This window comes from Paramacrobiotus metropolitanus, unplaced genomic scaffold (assembly GCF_019649055.1).
Source record: "Paramacrobiotus metropolitanus isolate TYO unplaced genomic scaffold, Prichtersi_v1.0 Parri_scaffold0000119, whole genome shotgun sequence".
NCBI lineage: Eukaryota > Metazoa > Tardigrada > Eutardigrada > Parachela > Macrobiotidae > Paramacrobiotus > Paramacrobiotus metropolitanus.
This window is the reverse complement of record NW_026570339.1, coordinates 154931-180921: the sequence shown is the minus strand read 5'-3', so window position 1 is coordinate 180921 and position 25991 is coordinate 154931. Positions and strand designations below refer to the sequence as shown.

General features: G+C 47.0%; 5 protein-coding genes across 6 annotated transcripts; 4 read left to right on the top strand and 1 right to left on the bottom strand.

The window, feature by feature from the left end:
* The first annotated feature begins 31 nt into the window (after positions 1-31).
* LOC129598317 (mitochondrial import receptor subunit TOM40 homolog) lies at positions 32-2258 on the top strand. Its single transcript, XM_055496158.1, has 6 exons — positions 32-528; positions 635-792; positions 980-1081; positions 1228-1465; positions 1685-1864; positions 1928-2258. Exons 1-6 carry the CDS (start codon positions 312-314, stop codon positions 2068-2070), a joined length of 1038 nt encoding a protein of 345 aa, XP_055352133.1. The 5' UTR covers positions 32-311; the 3' UTR covers positions 2071-2258.
* LOC129598316 (surfeit locus protein 6-like) lies at positions 2180-5043 on the bottom strand. Its single transcript, XM_055496157.1, has 5 exons — positions 4615-5043; positions 3836-4555; positions 3107-3427; positions 2674-3017; positions 2180-2618 (listed from the first exon to the last, which is right to left on the bottom strand). The coding sequence occupies exons 2-5, from the start codon at positions 4197-4199 to the stop codon at positions 2313-2315; spliced, it is 1335 nt and encodes a 444-aa protein (XP_055352132.1). The 5' UTR covers positions 4200-4555; positions 4615-5043; the 3' UTR covers positions 2180-2312.
* Positions 4787-16243, top strand: LOC129598315 (formin-like protein). Of its 2 annotated transcripts, XM_055496155.1 has the most exons (19): positions 4787-5113; positions 5178-5202; positions 8626-8899; positions 10072-10155; positions 11601-11806; positions 11890-11976; positions 12033-12267; positions 12322-12681; positions 12746-12895; positions 12954-13179; positions 13236-13433; positions 13486-13610; positions 13667-13886; positions 13946-14157; positions 14223-14462; positions 14524-14653; positions 14801-15189; positions 15359-15464; positions 15571-16243. In XM_055496155.1, the coding sequence occupies exons 3-19, from the start codon at positions 8651-8653 to the stop codon at positions 15672-15674; spliced, it is 3321 nt and encodes a 1106-aa protein (XP_055352130.1). In that variant the 5' UTR covers positions 4787-5113; positions 5178-5202; positions 8626-8650; the 3' UTR covers positions 15675-16243. The 2 variants fall into 2 exon arrangements, with proteins under 2 accessions (XP_055352130.1, XP_055352129.1); XM_055496154.1 differs by lacking the exon at positions 5178-5202.
* Positions 15813-25296, top strand: LOC129598318 (uncharacterized). Its single transcript, XM_055496159.1, has 3 exons — positions 15813-15952; positions 21338-21862; positions 24199-25296. The coding sequence occupies exons 2-3, from the start codon at positions 21529-21531 to the stop codon at positions 24882-24884; spliced, it is 1020 nt and encodes a 339-aa protein (XP_055352134.1). The 5' UTR covers positions 15813-15952; positions 21338-21528; the 3' UTR covers positions 24885-25296.
* Positions 16587-18410, top strand: LOC129598319 (uncharacterized). Its single transcript, XM_055496160.1, has 2 exons — positions 16587-17006; positions 17636-18410. The coding sequence occupies exons 1-2, from the start codon at positions 16706-16708 to the stop codon at positions 18091-18093; spliced, it is 759 nt and encodes a 252-aa protein (XP_055352135.1). The 5' UTR covers positions 16587-16705; the 3' UTR covers positions 18094-18410.
* Positions 25297-25991: the final 695 nt, after the last annotated feature.

Below are 25991 nucleotides of genomic sequence, written 5' to 3'. Positions count from 1 at the left end.
GCCTGAACGATTTTGCAATTTGGGATTTTTTGCCTTGCGTCAGCTTTTCAGTTTGAACGGTTTATTTTTCTTTCTGTTTTTCATCTTTCTGGATGGAGAAATTCCTTTTCCATTAAAAGTTAAGATTCCGTAGAAAAGTAGAGACCCAAAGAAGCGTTGTCAACCGTAAGAAGCCGCTGATAATCTTCGCAGCTACCTCATCAGCGTGGCGTGGCGAACCTGCGCGTCACTGCACATTGAGCTGCGCGAGCTGCCTTCCTTGCATTTTCTCTCTGCTGCTGGAGTAGGCCGTTGCACTTATCGGATCCGCCATGGGCAATCGGCTCGTCGTTGAGGCCAGCAGTGGCGCCGTCCCGCTGCCGCCCCCGCCGCTGCCCCCTAGCCCCGTCGCGGCAGGCAGCGCGAAGAACTCGGCGACGGCGTTGAGCAGCGCCAGTCCGCCATCGGGGACCCTTCAGCCTCCCGCGCCGCCCCGCTTCTCCCTCAACAACCCCGGCTCCTTCGAGGATCTGCACAAACGCGCCAAAGGTCGGTCTCGCTCTGGTTGCTGGCCCTTTTGCGTTGGGGCGGTGGGGGTTGCTGGAAGAAGCCTGTCGCCGTTGAATATTTGAGCTCTGTATCATTTTGATTGCAGATGTCTTCCCCAGCAACTTCGAGGGCTTCCGGTTCATGCTGAACAAGCCGCTGAGCAACCACTTCCAGGTGAGCCACACCGTCAACGTCGGCATGATGCAGTCCGGATACCGCTTCGGCGCCACCTACATCGGCCACAAAGTCCTCTCGCCCAGCGAGGTATGCATACCCAGCATTTACAAATTATTTGTTGATTTCCTTACGAGGGAAAATTAAAAAAAAATATTCCCAAATTACTCTGTTAAGTGAAACTTGGGTTGTATCAGGTTTCCTTCGTCAACGGTGATTTTGTAATTATTTTATCGATTTTTTCTTGTGATTGATGATTGATGGATGAATGTGGCAGGCGTACCCTGTGATGCTGGGGGAGATCGAGGCCAACGGCAACCTCAACGCTCAAATCATTCACATGTTCGGCACGCGGCTCCGTTCCAGGCTCATCGCGCAGGTACACTAATTAATCGAGTGTTAATAATTCCAGTCAAGACAATTTTAAATTAATTATTGCTGTAATTAATCGGTACCCGTTCAGTCGGGGGGAATAGTCAGAAGCGAATTGATTATGGATTGATTGATGTTGTCCTCGTTTGGCAGTACGACGAAGGGAAGCTGGCGGGTCTGCAGCTGAGCAACGACTACCGCGCGCGCGACTTCACGGCCTCGCTGACGCTGGGCCAGCTGGACATTGTGCGCGCCTCGGGCATCGTGGTGGGCCAGTACCTGCAGTCGGTGACGAAGGCGCTGGCCCTCGGCGCCGAGCTCATGTACCAGAAGGGCACGCAGATCCCCGGCGGCCACATCTCCATCCTCTCCCTCGGCGCCAAATACACCGGTAGGCAGTTAACGGCTCATCACCTTTACCTCCCATTAGTTGCCATTAAATCTCACAAATTATTATTGATTTATTCGCTGCTTCTCATTTCATCTTCAGTTGCTGCTATTGATTTCCCTGTTTGTTTAATTTATTATCAAATTTATAATTGTAACTTAATTTAAATTATGTATCTTTTAATCTGTAAATTATGGCCGTTGTATGTTTTGTTGTGTGCAGGCAGTGACTTCCAGGTGGGGGCCTCGCTGGGCCTGGCCGGCGTGCATCTGTCGTATCACCAGCGCTGCAGCGAGCAACTGCAGGTCGGCGTCGACTGGGACACCAGTCTGCGCAGCGGCGAGAGCGTGGCCAGCCTCGGCTACGCCGTCGAGATCCCCAAGGCCAACGCCACCTTTCGCGGTAAGATAACTATTCTTCTTTTTCATCTTTTCCCTGTCTGCAGCGATATCCTTGCCGTTGCAGGCTCCGTGGACACCAACGGCTCGGTGGGGGCCATCCTGGAGCGCCGGCTCTTCCCCCTGCCGGCCACCCTGGCGCTCAGTGCCTTGATCAACCACAAGAAGGCCGCCTCGCAGTTCGGCATCGGCCTGATGATCGGCGGATGAGCTCCGACTAATTCTGACTTGTTTTTGTATGTATTTCCGGGCGATGACGACAGTGACGGGCGCCGTTCGAATTTGATTGCTGTTAATTGTTTTACTTACTCGTATCGGACACTACACTGGCTTTCTGTCTGCATTTCCTTACAATAACTGACTAACGGTTGGCAATAAACACCAACAAACGAACAACACGAAAATACACAAATTCCCCCCTTATTAAATCCCTAAAAATCACCATGTAGGATCTAGTTGAAGCCGGGAATGAGGTGGCCCTTCTTGATGGCCTTCTGGCGCTTCTTGGCCTGCTTGGCCTCCTTGCGCTTGTCCAGATTCTTCTGGCGCTTGTCCTGCCGCTCCTTCTGCTCCTTGTGCACGTGCCCCGTGCGCTCCGTCCACTTCCGTTCCGAGCGTTTCTTGCGCTTCTTCTGCTCCTTCAGCGCCTTGCGCAGCTTGTCCGGGTCGTTCTTCAGCTTGACGCCCTGCGCCTTCAGCAGCGCCTCCTGCCAGGCCTTCTTCTGCCGCAGCTCCTTCCCCTTTTCCTCGTCCTCCGCCTGACAACATAAACAAATTAATAAAAATTAAAATCGATAATAATTCAACGCGGACCTCCGCTTGCTGCAGTTTGCGCTGGTCGGCCTCGGCCTTGTTGAGGAGGTGCGTCAGATTCTTGCCCTTGGCCTGCTTGGGGTGCACGGCGTCGGCGTCCGTCTGGAAGAAGTCGAAGCGGCTGAAGATCATGCGGCCCTCCTCGCTGACGATGCTGGAGGAGCGCTGCGAGCTGGGCGTGGCCGTGCCCGGCTGCGAATGCGAGGATCCGTCGGCCGGTTTCTTCTTCTTGTTCTGGCTCTTCTTCTCGCGCGTCTTCTCCTTCTTCTTCAGCTTGCGCAGTTTCCCGCGCAGCACGTGCGCCTCGTGCGACTCCTCGGGGCTCAGCAGGGCCTTGCGCTTCGCTGCAACAATTCACCAATCAAAATTTAATAAAAATTCGGCTCTATATTATCATTTTTATGAAAATATTTTTCGGCTGCGGGGTGTGTACCTTTGAAGGCGAGGAGTTTGTCGTGGAGGCGCTGCTTGAGCTGCAGCCGCGAGGCCTCCGCCGTGCTGATGGTCCCGTTCGCCAGCGATTCCTGAGCGCCGCCCGCCGCCGCGGCTTTCTTGGCCTTTTTGGAGGAATTGTGGTTGGCCGCCTGTTCCGGGCGGGAGCGCGGCGGGCTGAGGGGCCGCTTGAAGGCGTCGGCGCTGGGAGGCTTGGTCTTGGAGGTGGGCACCGGCGCGTGGTACAGGCCCGTCTGCAGATGGCGCAGCAGTTCGCTGGTGGGGCAGTGCTTCAACTGGCTCGCCTCCAAGTCATTGCGCTCTGCAAAAACAGACGCTTTTATTTTGGCAAAAATCTACAATGCACTGACGGCAGGAAACCACTTCGATTAATCGACACGCAAAAAACAATTATTACAGAATTTAAAAAATTTAAATCAATCATAAGACCTAAATTAATTTAAAGCGTAACACGAAGATGAATTAAACATAAAAATACAAACGAAGACAATTTAATTTAAAAATAAATACGAAAACAATTTAAAAAAATTCAACAATAAATACGAAGGCGGAAGGCAACTCTTGAAATAAAAAAATTTTAAGCCGATTATTTAGTAAAAAATTAACTGTAAAAATTAAAAACTGCAAACAGTAAAGTGGCAGAAGTTACGCAAGATTACAGTCGCGTGTTGTTGAATGTCAGTGTCAACTGTAAAAAGCGCGAACTCACCGGAGTAGTTTTGGAAGAGCGGATTGGCTAATGCGGGGGAAAGACTTTCGTCGGCGATGACGAGATCGCGCGGCAGCCGGTTGACCAGCGGCATGAAGGCGGTGAAGGCGCTCCTGCAGCGCTCCATCAGCTGCGTCTGCGCCTGCACGTCGCTCTTGGAAGGGTTCTTGGCGCGGGGACTCGCGCGCTTGCTCAAGGACCCCGCAGGCTCCACTGCGCTCTCCGCCTCCACCACCACCGGCGGCATGTCGCTAACATCTTTTTTCTTGCTATTTGACGCCTTTTTCTTGGCTTTCTTGTGGTTCTGCGCCGACTCCGGCGTTGTTCTGCTCAGCGCCGTCGCGGCTCTCTCTGATTTGGCCATTTTACGATTTTCGGTTAACTCTCAAACCACTGCAGCGTTTTTCACGAAAACCATCCCACGACAACTAGAATTCTCTTCTACAGAATAAATTTTCGAAACCGTTGGTAAAATTTCCAGCACAGCGATTTTTACGAACTCAAAACTTCAACTGAACTTTTCAAATAGAATAAAAACAAAATTATTATAAATTAAAATCGGATGAAATTCAAAAAATGCATCCTGGAAGAAGCCAAGACATGGTGGTGGACGGCAGGGGCCGTGTAGCGAGGCGAACCTCGTTAATCCTTCCGAAACTGAAACTTCGCCACTTGCAGTGCGAGAAGCGTGAATTCCTCAGCATCCCGCTTGATGTTTCTCTAATCGTGAAATTCATTAATTTATGCAAATACAAAATTTCTTAGCTGAAGATTTCTACCATGCAGGATTAAAATGTTAGCAGAATAGTCTGTCGCAGCAAGCAAGAAACCGATGTGGATCCGTATTCCGTAACAGCGTCGCCAGCCGTGCATCGTTGGCGGTGACCGGAATTTGCGTGCCAGACTGCAAGTGCAGTGCGTCTCGAGTTCGATGTGACTGCGCCAGTCAAAGTCACAGAGACAGTTCACTCGCTTGCAGTTGTCGCTGGCAGAGCACGCTGCGCTTCTGTTGATTCAGGTTGTTGTTGTTGTGCAGTTGTTCCGATTTGGGACTCGTTATCGGTTATCAGGGATGTTTGCACGACGAGTGATTTAATTAGGATTATTGCGTTCTACACTGTGCGGAGCAGACTAACGGGGAGCGTGTTGAGTTGTTGGTGGAAAGACTAAAGAGGAAGCAGCGAAATCGAAGCTGATGAAATTTGTGTTGCTGGCTGTGGAAAACCGGATAGAGCAGATTCGAAATTCAGCAGTTGTTGCGTTCTCCTTGTCGTTACGGTACGTTACCTGCTTTGAATTCTTCATTGTGTGTTGGTGGATAAAGCCTTCTTGTCGTTCCTGGATTGCTCATTTCTGAAAGCGCTTTGGTAAGAGTAAAAGGTTCTGCACTGTAAAATAAATGGAGAAATAATGAAATGGATGATTTAATACTTGCAGGCAGTTAATTAATTAATTATGGATTATTAAGGCTTAAGCAGTAATAATAATGTAATATTGGTAAAACCGCAATATAGGGATATGGCCAGTTTTGCAAAAAATGGGCTGATTATCGACGTATCCTACTCAGAATTTTTTTCTGAGTCGAATGGACCGGGACAACGATGGTTCCGAAGTCACGTGACCGAGCTATGGGCTAATTTGCATATGGGCGCCTTACCATAGTAAAGTAAGCAAATACCATACAAAAGACGGTGCATTACTTGTTTTGTTCAGAAAAATTCTGAGTCGAACAGTACCCATCTCAGGTGAATAATAAATCACGTGACCAAATTCTAAATTTTTTTAAATTTCGTCAATTTTCGGGCCTTTTAAACTAGTCATTCTCGTGCTATTTAACCACGGTGACGTACAAAATGGTAAAATGACCCACGAAAGCAGGACACGCTGATGACGTCATCGACTCCGTTCCTCTGAAATGAATCGTCGTGACCTTTGGAGTAAAGGTCATCTGAAGGTCACAAGCTAACATCTATTTTGGCGAATCACATTAAAAATAAAATCTAAGAAGTACAGGATATCGTAAAAACAACGAAATATAAGAATTACAAGAAGCATAAGACAACACAAAAATTATAAGAAATCATAAGAAATATAACGAGGAAACATAAGAAAGAGGTAACCTAAACTGCGAAACAGTGAACGAAACCAAATCAATTCTGGGGTGTCAGTTATTCATGTATCGTTTAGAGAAAGGAGTAGGCGTTGCGTTTGGTTGTTCCTTCTTCTGCCTTCTTCTGCGCATAACATTGCTGTGAGTTGTTACTTTTCCTGTCTCGTTTAAAAAAACGAGTAACATTGCTGTGGGGTGTTGTCACTTCTGTCTCGTTTAAAGAAAGAATTAACACTGCTTTGGGGTGTCACCAGTTCTTTCTCGTTTAAAGAAAGGAATAACATTGCTAATGGGTGTTATTAGTTCTGTCTCGTTTAAAGAAAGGAGTAACATTGCTGTGGGGTGTTACCACTTCTGTCTCGTTTAAAGAAAGGAGTGATACTGCTGTAAGGTGCTACTTCTTCTGTTTTGCTTAAGGAAAGGAGTAACGTTAGTTTGAGGTTCTACTTCCTCTGTTTCGTTAAAAAGAAAGGAGTAACACTGCTGTGGGGTGTTACCACTTCTGTCTCGTTTAAGAAAATTATGCACTGCTGTGAGGTGCTTCTTCTGTTTTTTGCTTAAAGGGAAGGTATAACATTGCTGTGAGTTATTACTTTTCCTGTCTCGTTTAAAAAAGGAGTAACATTACTGAGGGGTGTTACCACTTCTGTCTCGTTTGAAGAAAGGAGTAATACTGCTGTGAGGTGCTACTTCTTCACTTCTTCTGTTTTGCTTAAAGAAAGGAGTAACATTAGTTCGAAGTTCTACTTCCTGTCTCGTTTAAAGAAAGGAGTAACGCTGCTGGTAGCTGTAACCAACCCATATGTCTCTTTTAAAGAAACGAGTCACCTAGCTGTGAAAACACAAATTGTCTGAGAAATTACGCGAAAAAAGGTTGGCTAAATAATAGCATTACCGCTAAGCAACTATTATTTAATTGTAACTGTTTTCAGTATTTCAGTCAAGTGACCTTTGTGACCTAGTTTGACCTTTACGAGTGGAAAAAAATATGAGTCGAACGTGTCATTTATGACGTATATATGACGTCATCAGCAAGAAGGAGTATTAAACTCCTTAAATCCAGAAATGATTGAATAAATTCATAACTTGGTCATGCGATCTCTGATCGACGTGATTCACGTATCATTCGACTCAGAATTTTTTCTGAGTCGAATTTTTTTCATTCGACTCAAACTAGCTATAAAACGTGTGTTTATCACAGGTATTACATAAAAAACTATGACGAAGCACCTAATATGCAAATTGACCCATAGCTCAGTCACGTGACTTCGGATCTGCTCCTGTCCCGGCACATTCGATTCAGAAAAAAATTCTGAGTAAGGAGCATCATCAATCTTGCCATTTGAACCTTTTTTGGCCGTATCCCTATCTTGCGGTATTGCCTTTTAGGTTTTATAGTTTTATTTGTAGTTTAATAACTGTTTAAGTTACCTGCAACTATTCTATTTGTTATTGGTGGGCTTCTTCTTGGAGCTTCGTTATTTGAATTTATTTCTGATATTAAAATCATCAGTTAGGCAGCGAGCGAGTTGTGCATTTTTGTGGCTGGGGATGTTATGGAATGGCGGTGGCGGGAAATGGTTGTGGTAGCATTGTGTCGACCTTGGCATTTACGCGATGCACTCGTACAAATATTTATTACAAAGAGGCCCGCACCGTAATCGCATTGTTGTAGGACATTACAAACGGAAGAGAGTCGAGAGTTCTGGCAGCGTTGGCGCGCAGCTGTGATGTAGACTTTTCACGAGCAAATACTGCAAATTCTTTTTTTGGTAACGACTGTCAAGGTAAATTCCAATTTTAATATCATGCTCGTAGCAAATTAGCCATGTGTGTTTTCTCTGCCCGGTTCGGACGTTCGATCGGCGTCGAGTATTTGTTTTTCTTTGACAAAAAGAACATCTCGCCGTGACACATTTGGAGATTAGCTGTTTTTCGGTACGCTTCACTATCATTTTCTGTCAGAACAATAATTAGGTTTCGAATTTTAAATATTGATTATAATTGTCGTTATGCATGCGCCACGCCGGAATCAATATCCGCTGTGTTTTGATAAGTTCTGAAAAGCTCCTTGAAGGTAAGAAAATTAGATGACTGTTGAATAAAGCGAAAGATGGTTGTTTATGTTGATTAGACATAAATATGGCTGTTTAACTGTCGTTTCTATTTCTAACCGGAAGCAGATAAGACTCTGTTTGCTCGTCAGTTTGAGATTAGTGGATTAGCGCTTAATGTGTAATGCGTGAATCAGCGGCGCGGAATGGGCAGCGGGGGCGGGTCCATCGGTGGAGATTGCAGATTTCGCAGGTGGGGCGGTGCGCGGTTAATTTATGCAATGGCAGGCCTGGCATTAGCTATTTTTACTCTTTACTTTCCTGCAGTGATTTATCGCTCTCGCGTGGTAGCATATTACACTAAATTGTAAGAATACGCTGCTGACTGACTTTCCATTCCATCATAACCGCGACTCATCTCGGACTCGACCGACTGACCGCCACTGCTCAGTTGCACAGCGCCGACTCACTCGGCTGATAATCATAACTGTCTTTTATCGCGTCCACCGCGCGACACAATCAGCCCATTCATATTTGATATTGCCACTGTCCTGATTTGTGTGCCGGTTATTATTGTTATTGCCTTATTGCCTTGATCGATGGGCTACTTGTGATGGTCGTTGCAGGAGTAATGGCGTTTTTTGACGGGGGATGTTGAGCGGGAGAGGTGGCGCGAAGAAGGCGAAGGAGATGGCCCCCTCCGTCGTCAACGCCAATGGGAACGGCTGGAGCCGCGCCGGCTCGGAGGCCTCCTCCTCCACTTCCGGTCGCTCCCTGGCGCGCGGCATCAGCTTCGGCGGCCACGGACATGGACACGGACACGCCCCCCTCACCGTGGCGGCGCCGGCGCCCGCCCCGCCCGACGACGACGAGGTGGAGCGCCGGCTCAACGATATTCTGGTCAGTGCATCCCTTTTCTAACCCTTCTTCTTTAATTATCCTTTTTTTTTTAAAGAAATACGTTTTTTAATGAATTTTTTGTTGAGGAAAAAAATTGCATGTATTTTATTGGAAAATTTGTTGAACGCGTTGCCTGTGATTTGGATGAATTGGTTGTTGATGGTGAGATGAGTTGAGTGTTGAAGTGGCGTTGGGTTTCGTGTTTGAAGCGGACCAACCTTGAGGCTGAGCCGCATTCAGTTGAACGTTAGATGCCCCGGACTCGATAACATGACGCGTTGCGTAATGGCTGCTTCAAACGCCGATCGGATCGGATTTTATCTGGTTTAACTGCATTTTTGCCGCCTTCTTTTATCATTTTTGGAAAATCAGTAACGGTTTTCTTTTTCACATTTCTTCCGTGTTTTGGAAAATGGATTTTCAACGCTCGTTTCTTTGATCAAAAGATTTGTTTCGAAATAATCAGGCAATCAAGGAAAAATTAAAATAGAATAATATTTACAAAAAAATGTTAAAGCATCGCTATTTTGAAAAATTCTATATGCGTTAGTGGTTGAAATTAATTAGTTTGACTCTATCTGTCACATAAAAAAGGAATTAATACTGTATTTTGAAAATTTGTGGAAAAAGACTGTGTAATGGGTGAACTAATATTCCCGATAATTTTGTTTTGTTTCGGTGATTGAGTGAGCTTTTTATTTCTGTGCCAGATTTTGTAATAAAACTGGAAGCAAAACTCAATAAACGACATGGAATGTATAAAAATGATTGCGGAATTAGACCGCACAGATGGCTGTTTTTATAGGAATGTGGAATATTCAGGTTGCATTAAATCTGGTTATCGGTCGCGCATTGCCTGCTGGTTGGTGTAAATAGTGGTTAGTGATGGCGCACTCGTGACTCGGCTACCGGACAGTTATTGCTGTTATTGTCCAGCATTACAGCGTGCATCGTAAACCTTTGTTGGAATGTTTGCACGTCACTCACGATGGAAGAATTCAGCGACATGTTTTGTTAGCATTTATGATCTGAATGGCGCACGTGCAGCGAGAATAGTTTATAGCCCAGTTGTGCTCGATCTAGTTTGTGATATAAATAAATTATTATTAGTAAAAATTATTTTTGTATGTCCGGATGTGAAGAACAATGTGCTGATTGGTTTGTTGTTGCAGAAATTGATGGATCTCCCTCCGGACAAGGCCAAAATCCTGCGCAGTTACGACAGCAAGAAAAAGTGGGAATTGATCTGTGATCAGGTAGGTCTGCATTCTGCAATTGCGATGAAATTATCGTGCTTGTCGGTGAGCGCCTTGCCGGTTGGGCTGATGGGCTGGAAACGGTGCAGTTTTTTCGTTGCTCTAATTGCGTGCCATGCGTCTCTGTATTTGCGTCGGGGGGAAATTGTCGCGATGCGATCTGTCCAGTTTGATTTGATCGCGTCAGAATGGTGGATAATGGCGGCGCGTTTGCTTTCGCGTCGCGGCCCAGTGCGCCGCGCTCTTGTTCGTTGCTCGCTTGGATGGATGGACAGTTTGATACGATGGAGAGTTGAGTTGGACGCTTGGCGGCACAGTTAGCACGGGCGCTGAAGCGCAGCAAAGGCGGCGTTTGATCAGTGTTTGATGCTGCGATCAGTGCGATGCGGGATCACTCTCATCTCGCTCCGAGTTCAAGGTGCTCTCGCTCAACCTGTCGAAAGGCTGTCAGCGCCGCTCTCCTCGCCTTTCCTCTTCCCGATGCACCGCCCTTCCTCGTATCAATTTTAACCAATTCAGCAGCCACTTTTTTATTCGATGAATTTTCTTCTAGAACATTTTCTGGATTTTATTTTGCTTTTTTGAGATTGTTTTCATCGGAATCTAATTTTGTCCGTAGTTCAAAACATGCAGTTAAACTAGACTAATTTTTACAAATTATTGTAAGTCAAAACAAACGAACACGTTTGTAAAATTAATCGTTAATTTTTTTGAAAAATTTTTCTTTGTTTTTTGTCGAGTTATTTAGAATTTTCGCCAGGCTTTCTTTCCTCTTGGCTGCGGTGTTTACGCCGCGTTCCCATGGCCGCCAGTGGGCATTTGGGGTTGTTTGCGGTGTTGTGTTTGGCGATGATGACCGGTTTTTTGTTGTTGATACATCGCCGCGTTGGACTTAATGCAGCTAAGCGGATGTTTGCTGGTCAGCTTGCGCGGAATCGGCTTTCCGCAGATTGCCGGCACAGCACAGCACAGCGCAGCGTGCCTAATTGACGAGCAGTGTGTTGTCGCCGGTGGGAACTGGAAGCGGCGGCAGAAGAGAGTATCGCTGACAAAATAAGCATGCCGGCTGTGTTTTCATTAGCCTGTATCTCGAGCGCGAAATGCCGTGTGATGGCGGAGCAGTGAGCAGCGGCAGCTGTCTCGGCTGCTTGTTTGGCTTATTCATGCGCTGATCTACTTGAGCATCTGACTTTTATCGCCGCATTGCTTTCCGTCGGCGAATCGCGGCGCATCTAACCGATAACAGTAAATCGTTGACGGGTCTTCTCTCGTTAATCACGGCCGACGTGCGACATGTGGGTCAGGCACGAAGAACACGACAGCTAATTGATTAATCGCCGGACAAGCGATACAACACGGCGCTTTGTTTTTTCCCGATGACACCGCCTTGTCGACGATGTAGAAGAAGAATAAAAAAAGCAATTAACATGCAGATAACTGTGTAGGAGCGCGTGCCGCAGCAGGACGCTCCGGCGGTGTATCTCAACAAGCTGCGCCAGCTGATCGACCCCAAATTCCTCTCGGTCCGCGCCAAAGCCTTCACGCTGGGCTCCAAGAGCAAGTCCAAGAGCAGCAGCAACGCTTCCGGTCTGGCCACCTCCACGCACACCCTCCGCAACCTCGAGACCTCCCTGCGCACCAACAGCATCGAGTACGTCTCCCATTTCTCATCCTTTCCGCCAAAATAAATTCTAAATTTTCTAAAAAAAATGGAAAATTAAAAAAATTGTTTAGGTGGGTGCGGGAGTTTCTCAACGACGACAACTGCGGTCTGGACGTCCTGGTCGACTACCTCGCGTACCGGTTGCACCAGATTAAAAAGTAGGTTTCTTAGCACATATTGCAACGAAACACCGCGTTGATCCTTGTTTTTGCAGTGAAAACGGCGGCTCGGTGTCGGGCGGGAGTCTCAACGGGAACGGGCACGCCCCGGACGCGGCGGAGACCCCGGAGCGGCCGGCGCGGCACGGCAGTCTCAGCGGCTTCCACCTGGGCGGGCTGCAGCACAAATCGCTGCGCCTGAGCCGCTCCTCGGCGGCCAAGCGCCTCGGGCAGCCGCAGGACGACGTGCACGTGTGCATTCTGTGTCTGCGCGCCATCATGAACAACAAGGTGGGTTCTCCGACAGTTCTCCGAGGTCCTGACTGACGGAGAGTGTTTATACAGTTCGGATTCAACATGGTGATCTCGCGCGCCGACACCATCAACTACATCGCGCTCAGTCTGGTGCACCGCAGTCTGCGGACTAAAGCGCTGGTGCTGGAGCTCTTGGCGGCCATCTGCTTGGTCAAGGGCGGCCACGAGATGATTCTGGCGGCCTTCGACCACTTCCAGGAGGTCCATCACGAGCGCCACCGCTTCCAGACGCTGATGCGCTACTTCCGCGGCTACGAGGAGTTCAACATCGACTTCATGGTGGCCTGCATGCAGTTCATCAACATCCTCGTCCACTCCGTGGAGTGCATGAACTACCGCGTCTACCTGCAGTACGAGTTCACCATCATCGGGCTCGACGAGTACCTGGAGGTGCGTTCATTGGTGGGATGGGGATATTCAGGTTCAGAAATGAGAAGAAAGTGTTATTTTTCAGAAACTAAAGCACCACGACAGCGAGGAGCTGACCACGCAGATCGCCGCCTACCTCGACAACGTCTTCGACGTCACGGCGCTGATGAAGGACGCCGAGATCGGGCACGCGGCCATCGAGCACGTCGGCGAGCTGCAGGACCAGTTGTCGCATGTATGTCTTCTTGTGTCATTGTAAGTTGGGCTTCTGACATCGCTGTCGCTCCGTGCAGGCGCAGGAACGCGTCAAGAACACGGAGAACGCGGCGCTGGCCAAGATCGCCAGTCTGGAGAGCCGGCTGACGGATGTGGCGCGCGAGCGGGACGATCTGCGCAGCATGCACGAGCGCACCGACCACGAGCTGAACACGCTGCGCCGCACCATGTCGCAGAAGGAGGAGGAGGCGCGCCGCCTGCTCACCGTCAAGAACGGCGAGCTGGAGAACCTCCGCCTCCAAGGTACACCTCCCCGGTTCAAAAATTGTTGAATATTTTAAAAAATCGGTACATTGCAGCGAATGGTGCGGAGCCGCGCGGACTACTTCCGGCGTCATCCGCGCCCGCTCCCCCGCCGCCGCCACCCCCGCCCTTCGGGAAAATGGGCGGCGGCATCCCTCCGGCCCCGCCCGTGGGCATGGCCGTCAAGCGGACCGGCATGGCGCCGCCGCCACCCGCGCCGCCCGTTGCCGGGATGGCCGAAGCCCCGCCCGGAGGTAATTCGCTTCCTTTCTGCTTCTGCGACGGTGTCTAATGGATTTCTTGCAGCGCTGACCATCAAACGCAAAGTGAACACCAAACACAAGCTGCCGGTGCTGAACTGGGTGGTGCTGAAGCCCAACCAGGTCAAAGGGACCATCTTCAGCGAGCTGGACGACGAGAAGATTCTGGCGGTGAGCGTAATGTGATTAACGGTGAATAAAGCGTATTTAATGGGTTGTGATTGCAGTCGCTGGACTTCTCGGCGTTCGAGGAGCAGTTCAAGACGGGCAGCGGCAGCGGGAAGGCGCGGGAGTCGCTCGGGGAGCACCCGGAGGCCGGCGGGATGCTGCTGGCCAACGGGCACGCCGACGGCGTCGACGGCGGTGGTTTGCAGGCGCCGCCGCGCGGCCGCTTCAAGCGCGTGGAGAAGGTGTCGCTGCTGGAGCCCAACCGGCTGCGCAATCTCGGTAGGCAGAGGAAGAAACAGTCGAGGAAGGAAGAACTAAGAGCGGGGTGTGTGTTGCAGCGATCATGCGGCGGAACATCGAGCTGAGCACGGAGGAGGTGGTTATTGCGCTCAACGGGTTCGACATGCGCGCGCTGAGTCAGGACTACATCGAGGTGATGCTGCGCATCTCGCCCAGCGAGGAGGAGATCAAAAAGTATCGGGATTACCAGCGCGAGAAGCCGCCGCAGGAGCAGGAGATGTTGACGGACGAGGACAAGTTCCTGCTGCAGGTGCGCCGTATTTTTTGTCTAATTTTGGCTAGATTAATTTGTAATGGCGGTGTTGATGTTTGTAGTTGAGTTGCCAAGTGGAGCGGCTGGGCCCGAAGCTGCAGATCATGAACTTCATCAACACCTTCCAGTCCAGCGTCAGCAGCTTGACCCCGCAGCTGCAGGCCATCTTCACCGCCTCGCGCGCCGTCCGCAAGTCCGACAAGTTCGGCCGCGTGCTGGAGATCGTGTTGGCCTTCGGCAACTACCTCAACAGCAGCCGGCGCGGCCCGGCCTACGGCTTCCGGCTGCAGAGCCTCGAAGCGGTGCTTTTGCTTATTCCCTTTTGCGTATAGTTTTGTCGGGCTGCAGGTGCGTGTGTTGCAGCTGCTGGATCTCAAGTCGACCGACAAGAAATCCACGTTACTGCACTACATCGTGCAGACAGTGGAGGACAAGTATCCGCAGCTGCTCGACTTTGACGCCGAGCTCATCTTCATCGACAAGGCCGCCGACGGTGAGGCAGTTCAGTGAAAAATCAGAAAAAAATACAGTCAAAATTGGGGACGGTTGCGGAAATTGGATTGAAAACTGCCCAAAATATTCACCGAACTTAATGGAAAAAATGCAGTAAAATGAGTAGAAATTGGGTGTTGAATTATAGTGGCGCTGGAGAACGTGGTGACGGACATTCACGAGCTGGAGAAGGGCATGGAGATGACGCGACGCGAGGCGGAGATCAAGAAGCCGTCGGGGCCGACGCTGCTGGCGCGCTTCCTGGAGGAGCAGGAGGCGCGGCTGGGGCAGCTGCAGAAGGAGAAGAAGATCGCCGAGGACGCCTTCGTCGAGGCCGTGGAGTACTTTGGCGAGTCGCGGCGCACCATCCAGCCCAAGGACTTCTTCAGCAGCGTTCTGCGCTTCGCCAAGGCCTTCCGCGCGGCGCTGGAGGAGAACACGCTCAAACGCTTGAGGATGCTGGAGGCCGCCCACGCCGCCGGTGAGAAGCAGACCTCGCCCAACGGACTCCTCAAGACGCGCGCCAAGAAGACCCAGGTGAACATACATCACACCAAAAAAAGAAAAAATTGTCCCGAAATATTTTTAAATTTTTTTGCCCGTCAAAACAATGGCTGGAATTATTTGCAAAAAATATTCCCTTTAGAAAATGATTGAAAAGTTGTAAAGAATGAATAATTGAATGTGCAGTGTGTTGTTTGGTTAGGATGCGGTGCTGAACGAGCTGAAGAACAAGGCGGGCAGCATCAAGGAGAAGAAGCTGATCCCGCAGGAGGACGTGTACCACGGCGTCCTGGAGGACATTCTCCTGGGTACGCCCACTGTCAAATGATTAATTTTATCGGGAATTAATTAGCCTTACGTGAATATTGCATGATTTATTTGGCGGTAATAATGGGAATAATGTTTTGATTGCAGGACTGAAGAGCGAGCCGTACCGGCGGGCGGACGCGCTGCGCCGCTCGCAGCGCCGCAAGGACGGCGCGGCGCTGTCGCAGGTGATCACGGAGCTGGAGCTGTGAGACGAGAGCGGGAAGGGGGAAAAGGGCGGGACTAGTCAGGCAAAGGCTTCTCGGTGCGGAATGGAATTGCAGATGGATAGGATACTCGCTTCTGGACGAATTAATCTGGCCGTTGATTGTTGCTCACGCGGAATTCAAATCAAAAATGCGGGACCCGTTTTCGGTGGACCATTTTGTTAACGTAACGTAACACACCCTCACTCGTGCCGTTGGATGCTCACTTTTGTACACTCTCACTCGCTAATCTTGTTAATGAGGAGCCGGTTCCGTTTAGTCAGGTAAAGTTGCTGTTTTTTTGTGGACTGATTTTGTGCATGCGAAGAGTTGGTGTTATGTTTTTTCTAAGCGATGTTTCTTACAAATTTAATCTTGATCTCCGTTGAATTTGGATTACGCGGCAGTCTGGGCGAATTGCAGCGGGCGACATACAGATAATTATTTATCGCAATTACATATTATTAATTTTTTGGTCCGTATATTGCTATAATGAAATCATTGAAAAAAGAAAAAACTCTGCAAAAAGGATTTTAATGTGAAAAATCGGAAAAGCATTTGAGACGGCAATTGAAGTTTTCATCGGTTTCTTGTTGACTGCATTCCAAATTTAATGGAAACCGGTATTGAAAAGCAGCCCGCAGATAAGGCCCGCGGCCGGTCGACTCATCTGCGGCTATTCGGCGGATTACATATATTCACAGCGCCAATTTGCTCTGAATTGAATGCCGGTGAAATCACTGAAATGGATGATGCGGCGCATAAACGCGGTGTGCCAAACCGCAGACAACTTGTTCACCGTCGTCTGCTTTTGTTTCGATCGTTCTCGAAAAATTTTTATCCGCTCAGCCGCAATTACGATGCCTCGCGGCGAAACACAGAGCTGCTCGAATTTTTACACTGGCTTCAGCAGAAAATATCCGATAAAGTTCAGTGCGGGCGTTTGCGATTACAGCGTGCTTTAATTTAGGCCAGTTTTGATCGGCGCCGGAAACGCGTTAGTATCGTCGTTGTATAAACTACAGATAGTGGTAGAAATGGTGGGTCACGGGCACGGCGAGAAGATCGAGGCCGGGACGACGTTCGCCCGCGAGACGCTGAACGGGCGCGGCTGCGAGTACAACTACAACGACGAGTACTTCCACGACTTCCTGCAGTTCGCCGCGCAGTGCGGCGGCACCGTCGCCGATCTGGGCTGCGCCTACGGGGCCTCCACGAAGCGCCTGCTGGACGCCGGCGCCACCAAGGTCATCGCCAACGACATCTGCAAGGAGCACCTCGACATCTTCTACGACTCGCTCAACGAGATGGAGAAGAAGCGCGTCCAGTGCATTCCCGGTACAGTAACGGCATAGTTGTTAATCAGCTGAAAGCGTTTAAGTTAACCTTTGATACTTGTACTTTAATAAGGATCGTGATGCGAGTACAAACTATGTACATACCAAAGATAACGGCATTTATAACAGAAAGACTTTCTCTGTGCTATCCTGATCGGGGATCGTACCCATTACACAAATCGCGTTTCCCCGTTGTATTTGCACAGACAATCGCTGCTTAAAAAGCTCTTTCGCGCGCTTGTGGCCAGTGCAAGTCATTAGCCGGCTAATTACTTATAGTTATTAGCCGGCATAAATAAATTAATAATTATTAGCCAATTTTCCTTACTTTACCGGCATTTTAGCAATAAAACCACAAATTTTGTTGAATTATTTTTGGAATTTTCCGGTGTTTTTCTAAGAATAAACTGTTTACCTCAATTTACTTGATTTTGAAAAACTTATGAAAACTTGCTAATGGATTTTTGTTTAACTAACCGGGATTTTTAAGATTAGAAGATATTTTGTAGGAAACATATTTTTCCAGAAATTAAAAATAAATGCTTATATAGAGATAAATGAGTAATTCTTGGTAAATTTTTCCTGATTTACCGGCGTTTCTTGTCTGAATTCTGTGGATGTCATGATCAGGTGACGCGTTGGAGCTGGAGAAGTACATCCCGGCGGGCTCGTTGGCCGGCATCATCGCGGCCAGCTGGCTGAACTTTCTGACGCCGGAGCAGATCAAGGCCGTCTTTGGCGTCTTCTACAATTTACTGCAGCCGGGCGGGAAGCTGTGCATTTTAGCGGCCAGTTGCTACAGCGACCTGATGGAGAGCCAGCACGCGCAGGACGTCGTGGCCAAGCGGAAGGCCGCCGGCGACCAGTGGCCGGGGCTGTGGAACAAGGCCGAGCTGTATAAAGGCCCCTTTGCGCACCACCTGCCCGACTTCATGCACTGCCTGGACCCCGACGTGCTGTCGCGCGAGGCCACCGCCCGCGGCTTCAAAGTCGACAAGGCCGGCCACTTCGACTTCGGGAGTGTCTTCCAGGCGCTGAAGGTGGACGGCCGCGAGTGGACCGGCATCATCGCCACCAAGCCCAAATAAATCAACGCAGGTCGGAGGACAAGGCGAAAACACCAACGTTGACGTCCACTTCCGTTGTGCCTGTATGAATGTATCGCGTCTATATCAAGTCACAATGTCACATCACAATCCCTATCCCACCGACACCGACAGTACACTGGCGCCATGACAATCTTGCCATGCAGTACAGTTACTGTAATAGTGCTCATTAGTCTACAAATTATGTACACGTAGGCATAATGCCTGTACAACAAATTAAATCAGGGAATCTGCTACCTCTGTTGACAAATAGTTCACCTGCTGCGCTGAATTGCGCTGCATATATGATATATCCCTTTGTCAGTCGCTTTCGTCTGCTTTAACAGGAAGTACAATATATAGTTACAGATAGTTAATCATTATACGAGTACAGTATTCTGTATACCTAAACGGCAAACGCGGTTGTCACTGTACGAATTCCGCAGCAAATATAGATATTCAACAAACTTACGAATACTTAAGTACATATACATATTATATGCGTTGCTGCGCCAAGTTGGACATTTACTCCTAATTATAAATATAAAATTTTAGATACGTATATCAGAATAACTGCTAACTGTTTGCGTCGTAAGCTTGTTGGCTTACGACGCAATTGTTCGTCGGGCAGCTTGTAATTTGTTGTCGTTTACTTGGTAGTTTATCCAATCAGCTGGCAAACCACAAGTCGAATCAGTATCATAGGAAGCAGGAAGCATAAGACTTAAGAAGATTACCAGAGATTTGCAGATCTCAGTGAAGACAGGTAATCATTTCCTTAACACTTCGTTGACTAGCAGTTTTGAGCAACGCGGCTGACTTTCTTGGTGGAAGTCACCAGAAGCATCCTATTGGTCATTAAGATCTTCTAACCAGTCATTCTTTTTGTTTTAAAGAGGTTTGACCAATAACATCGAGCATTAAGACAAAAGAAATACACTCGCATCTGCGCCAGATTTACTGGCGATGAAAGAACTTGGGAACATCTTTTAATGAGATGTTCTGCTTATCTGCTAATTGATCGCATGGCTCCGCAGCTATTGTCTTTGCTTGGTCTACGCTGACCCGGATTCAACCTTTTATTGCCCTAGCGGTATGCGCGCGCACCTGATTGTTAGCTGCTCTGGTCGTTTTCCATGTATGCCTATCAGTCGAACAGCGGCATCATTGGGCAGTCTTCCCAAACCTCCCAATGCGCCCGAATTTTTTGTAAGCCATCGGCAACACATACATCGCTCAAAATTTTACAGTAGCGTGCTAATAGTGTTCAGTACATGGCCTGAATTTTTCGACATCTTTCATTTGCGCAATCGAGCGCTGTAACAGCTTGAATGTGAGTGTCCCAAAAAGATGGTGACTTCCACCATCCCAGTTCTGGACTTCCGGCTGCATTGGGTGTGTTGTAAAGAGTACCATTGGAAACTAGACGTTTTTTCACTCACACAGCCCAAAATTTGCTGTAAAATTATTTTTTTGAAATTAGTTAGTGATTTAATAAGGCCGGTTGTGGTGTGAGTAACCATGCTAGTCAACGAAGTGTTAAGGGAATTATAAGTGGCCCGGTACATAACAATTTAACATGGCAGTTGGCACCAAAGTCCTGTGTGTGCACGAACACTCAAATTCGCACACTCCCAGACAGCTTTTTGCTTTGTTTTATGACAAATTCTGTAGCCAGATGATTTCTACACGCAGGCGTGAAAATCGTTTGTGCGCGCAACATCAGCTTAGGGAGTTATGGCTGCAAGAAAATTCCACAAAGTTTAAATGCATTCAGGTGCACCAAAAGTCTCGTTATCAACGGATCTTCTTCAACCTTTGAATGGAAAGGCACATATGCATGGACATGGTTTTTACACTGAACCAAAGGTTCACCATTTTGTCCAAATTGTAAAAAGAAGACATTTAAACTCGTTCGATAATAACTGTACTTGTGTAATTATATTATTATAACCCGGTATGCAAGATATAAATTTTATAATAATTATTATGCTGATAAGTGTGAGTCTGTTACAACTGGCAATGGTGATATCGCACTCTGTATAAAAGCGTTGTATTAAAACGATACAGTAGTTGCTGTCAAATATACTACGTGTTGGGACTCTGATGCGAATTGTATCCAGGTCAAAACTCTCGAGTGCGCAACAATTCACGCACTGATTTGTGAGTCAAGCAGATTCATTGATAACGCCGCGCGCATTGGTCAGATGGAGAATCAGTTGCTGAATTAGAAAACCGAGCTGTTGAGCTCGGTTTTATAATTCGCGCTCACATTCATGAACGCTTGTCAACTCTTTTAAATTATCCTGCGCTGCTAATAAACGTTCGTAGTGATCCAGGCTGCATTAAATTAAACTGTATGTAATAACGCTGTACTTACTGTTCGTCATTAAGTTTAAGGTTTAAGATAATAAGGTTTAATTAATTAACCTAGTAATTAGTAATTGAGCGAAAATTTGATGAACTAACTAGAGTCATTGACGCCTAATTATAATTGGCACATTTAGCAGCTAATTAATTAGCGAATCTGCATCTGATTAGTAATTTCGCACCTGGTTTTTTTAGCGCCTAATTAGCAAATTTATTAAACATGAAAAAAAAAATAATTACATGTCATTAAGCTATGTGAAGTTAGTTTTCTTAATAAGTTTGCGCTTGTTGTGTTGCGTTGTCCATGGTAGTGAATGGCACTGAAGGCAGATTTAATGCAGAATTCACGGTGCTGTCGGATTTGGTGTTTATTTCTACGAGTGTACGAGTGTACGAGTATGCGTTATCAGTGGTGGGGAAATGTTTCAATTTTTTTCTCTTAGTCATAGCGGAAAAATGAGTTACCGATACGTGCGCAGCAGTCGTGCCGCAGATACAAGCGGGCTGCTGATATTTGACAGTCCTAAGTATCTGCCTGACAAGCAACGCTGATATCTTAGAATCGATCACTTCATAATTAATTAATTGACCGTTGACTGTACGCGTACGGTTCATGTATTGTACGTATGGTACGAGCAGTGCTATGAAAAGTACTGCACAAGGTATCTGTACGCATTACTATCAGATTCTATAAAAGTACTGTAGTCTTATGAATGATTTGACGAGATACTTGTAGAATTCGCGCATGCTTCCGACGGCTCGCAATCGCCGGCAACTGGCAAGCGTGTACCGCACAATACAGCCAGTCAGCCGCTGGTTGTAAACTTGCAGGAACGAAGCTGTAGACTTGACTATTCACAATCATATTAATTTTTAGTGGGCTCCCCGTGACGTGATCTTCCAAGTGCGCAGTCTGATGATACTGTAATGACTGTCTGTGTCTGTGACTGATGAACGGAGCGAAATTAGCTGACCACGAAGCAGCTGTGTAACTATTCCGCCATTAGCACGTTGCATGGGAAGCGGACGTTTCTGCAAGACTGGCAACACCAACATTAATTTAATGTAATGTCGATGCCACGGCACAGCGTGCGATTTGGCAGCACATGTCAGTATCGGTACGATGACAGTGGCTTCATCGGACAAGGCAGCTTCGGCAACACTTGCACCGCCAAGATTACGCAGCGCGGTAATTATGTCGGGGCGGACGTTGTGGCTGTGAGGTGCTTCAGTGTCATGGAGCAGGCATTTCTCGACAACCCGGACAACTACGCCAAGCTGCAGGAGAGATTCCACACGATGCTCCAGCTCAAACACAACCACTTGGTGGACTACCATCAAATCACCATCATTCCCAATATTGGAGCGGCGACCATTGAATTCATGATGGACTATTATCCTGGTAAGACCTGAAGACCACCTAGGAATATTAGCGATAATCAAGTGATCGAGTGTTTTTGTTGGGTTACACAAATGATGGTTTAAATTCGGTTTAAGCCAGGTTTAAATTCCCATGCTAGATTTCGATCCTAGCTTTTAATGGGTTACCTGCCTGCCGTTCAATAAACAATAAATAAATAAACAACATTGGTTAAAAGCTAAATCACGCAGTACATTATTTTAGCATATAATAGTGATAACACACTTCATCCAGCCTCCTCCCGATTAAGTAACTGGGATGTTGTATACGACAATACTCTGTGTCGGACCTGGGCCCGACACACCATGCATGGTCTGCTTGTCTGATCTTTGGTTTGGAGAAACTGAAACATGCTATACAAGTCTTTAACCTACTCTACTGACAAATCAAAAATGGATTTTTTTTTTTTGCTTACTTGTATGCTATTCTGTTATTCTGTAGTCTGTAGTGGTACTCGGTAGTTGCAGACGGGATAGAGTCGTAACAACTAAGATACAAGAAGACTTGATAAGATCTCAACGAAACTTTCGATGGAATTCTGGATGGATGTAATAAACTGGATGAGGCTTTGTTGTTCTTCATACGTAGTTACAAGTTACGCATTACTCGTGCCGCTCTACAGATACAATGCTTACTTCGAAGTACAGATAGTGCAGTTTACTGTTTACTGGCGTATATCTAAATAGATATTGTAACAGCAGCCGATCTGGCTGCTGTTCTAGAGTGGGTTGGCGTGTTGACCGTACCACGATGTTGTGTGGGCTCTTGGGATAAAAGATGGCACGGCCGGCAACGATGCTGGCCGAGGACGCTCTTTCTGACGTAACACAATTACTGACCGTAAGGTCCGTAACAACGGAAGTTAACGTTCACGGCATGTTTAATGACAAGAACAATGCCAGACAGGGAGCAAGTTTGGGCAAGAGTTTAACAAGCGGATCCCAGCTATAGCAATCTGAGACAAGAATTGAATTGTAAAAAATGTAAAGAAGGACAGCTAGCCGGTAAAGTAAAGAGAATTCATAGCGTAATGATGAATCATACAATAATTATAACTGGATGGTCTTATTACTCTTATGCCTGTACACTTCTATCGCTGCAATATAAAGGTACTCAAAGTCGACTTACTGTATAATTATAGGCGCAAAGCACATCCGTGCAGATTAATCAAAACTCAACCCGAAATAACCGAAAACGTTCTAGAAAGTAAAAGGATCCGAAACTAGCATTTTCGCGCAAAGCCTGCGAACACTTAGAAGTTAGAATTAATATTTTAATTAACATTTTATTTCTCCTTTCTCCCGTTTTTCATCAAAACAACTTGATTCTTATTTTCCTGGTTAGTTTACATAATTGCTTATTTAACAAAAAATATAACAGTTGTATATTACAGGCCTGCTACTCCAAGTTGGGACACTTTAGAAAATAAATTCTAAAATATTCTTTTTTGTCGTCTAGTGTCGCTTTTCGCACTTTTCTAGTATAACTTTTTGTTGCGCTTTTCTGGCAGTACCAAAATCGGAATCTCATGGCACGCCGGTAGGGACTAGGGAGACAGGGGCAAATTAAGGGGATGGGGTAAGGGTCACTTGTGAACTGCTAATATCGGCAACTCTCGTAAAATCCCCAATCATTATTTTTGTGCGAACCTTTTTTAAATCTTTTCAGTGACCGACAAGGTATCTGGGACGGTTAAACGAAAGAGCCTTACGCGATCAGTCCGCTGGGTGAGCTCGAAGGAAGATCTGTCACCCATAGACTTGTATGTTAAAAGGTACCTAGTAACTACCTACCGAAGAATGTGGTTGCCTAGTGCGCGGATCGCTTTGGGGAAGATGTTACTGCTTAGACAGATGTTAGGAAGGGACCATTAGTAAATCGTAATACCAATTGGAAGTTTTCAATTATCCAGAATATTTAAACTATTATTGATTGAACATGATAATTTTTTTAGTAAGCAGTGCGTGTTTTTTGGAAAAATTGAAGGTGAAACTTTTGCACCCGTTCCCGGCATGGTAGCTTTTTGCATAGAAACATATTTTAGAAAGTTTCTACTGATCATAATCTATCATAAAAAAATTACATTAAAAGTTTTGATATCAACGGCCGTAGATGACAAATTTTTGTTACTGTCCCAACTTGGCGTAGCAGGGCTGTACTTCAGATTGCAGGGAGGCAAAATACGAAACTTACTTTTGGAGCGTCCCTTGTCGTTCGCACGTGACCTTCGTGGCGGACGGTTTTGCCGTTCCCACTTTCTGGTCATTAACTAATGCTGTTGAAGAAAATTGTACAATTGATCTGGTAATGGATTGTAGGTGGGAACTTGCAGACGAAGCTGGAGAGGGTGAAGGACAGCGGAATCCTTCTGGATGTGCGCAGTGCCATCAGCCACGCCCTGGACTTCGCTGACGGACTGGCGTTCCTGCATGAGAAGGGCATAACGCACGGCGATTTGAAGCCGGAAAACGTGCTCGTCGATGTGTCCAGCGCCCAGGACCAGAGCGAGACTAGTCTGCGTATTGCCGACTGGGACAGTCTGGCGACCGTGCAACGCTGCAGTGTCAGTTCGCTGAGCGGCAAACATTCCCGCGGCAGCGAGCGCTACATGTCGCCGGAAATGCTGGCGGCCAGGGGACCGATGGTGACGCGCTTCACGTGGCCGCGGCTGCCCGGCCCCGCCACGGACCTGTGGAGTGCGGGCTGTATCCTGCTGCAGCTGGTGCGCGCTGTAACGGGCGACTACTGCGAAATACTGCGGCATCCGGTCAGCGGACAAGTACGCGGTGCGGATCGAAGCCTCAAGAATATGGCTTTCTCAGCGGCGGTTATGCAGGGCTTCATTCCCGTCGACCCTACTTGCGCGTCGATATATATACCTGCCGAGCTAACTGCCGGCATTCGCCAATGCCTGTGCACCGCCGCTGACCAAAGAATAACCGCAGCGCAGTTGTTGGATCACTTGTCGTCAGCCAGCGGAAACTGTACGTCTTCGACGCGGTAACGTTGTGTTGGCAACTTATCTTGATACAGCAGATATCCATGCCAGATGTGTCGCTGAAAATTGTGCAACGGCTGCATGCGTGCGAGTACGCGTACCAAGCAGGAAATAATCCATTTTCAATGTAGATAGCTGTGTTAAGGATTTGGCTGTGAGGATAATAACTCCTCGTGTTGTGAGAAAATCATTAAAATTCTTTTTATAAATTACAGCCCTGCTCAGTCCAGCTGGGGGAGGTTTGTTAAATAAGTCATAAAATAACTGTGTACACTGTTTTGTTTTCTTTCTTTTGCAGTTGCCTACCAAGTGCAACGTTTTACTGCGAATTTATGAGTGTCATAACCGGTACCCCTTGATGTGCCAGTATAATGAACCGAGCACTGGTTAAGGCAAGGGGATAATTATAAGAATCTCTTCAGACTTCGATTAGATAATAATTATTATGTACTCGTACATATATATTTTTATTATATATATATTATACAAAGCTAACTGAGCCGTTTTTTCGGCCAACTTCTCCTCCTACACCCTTCGACAATAATTTTTACACGATAACTCAAAAAATCCCTAAAATCAATTAGTTTGCGGCAACGACTTTCGTTTTTCAATCTTTTTATCCTCCGATTTACGAAACGGCTGTAAAACGAATTTCGCTGATTGGTCGATAACTAGAAAGTAACAGATGATTGGCGGAAATTCGTAAGCTAACTGAGCCGTTTTTTCAGCCAACATCTCCTCCTACAACGTTTCATACTTATGTTTACACGATAGATCGAAAAACGCCTAAAAGCATGTAGTTTGCGTCTTTTGGTTTTCGATCTTTTCGTTCTCCGATTTACGAAACGCGTTCAAAACGAATTTCGCTGATTGGCTTATTTTTAGAAATTAAAATAGGATTGGCGGAAAAACGGAAATTTCGAACGAAAACCGCTGAATAACGACATGCCGTACAATAATACGTTTGGTCAGGAGCACTTATCGCATTACCGTGCTGATGAATCGAAATGTACAGAAACTAGAAAGCTATCAAGTATTATACTCTTATTATTTTGTGTTATTGTCATTATTATTATTATGTACAAAGCTAACTTCGCGGTTACTTTCTCCCGT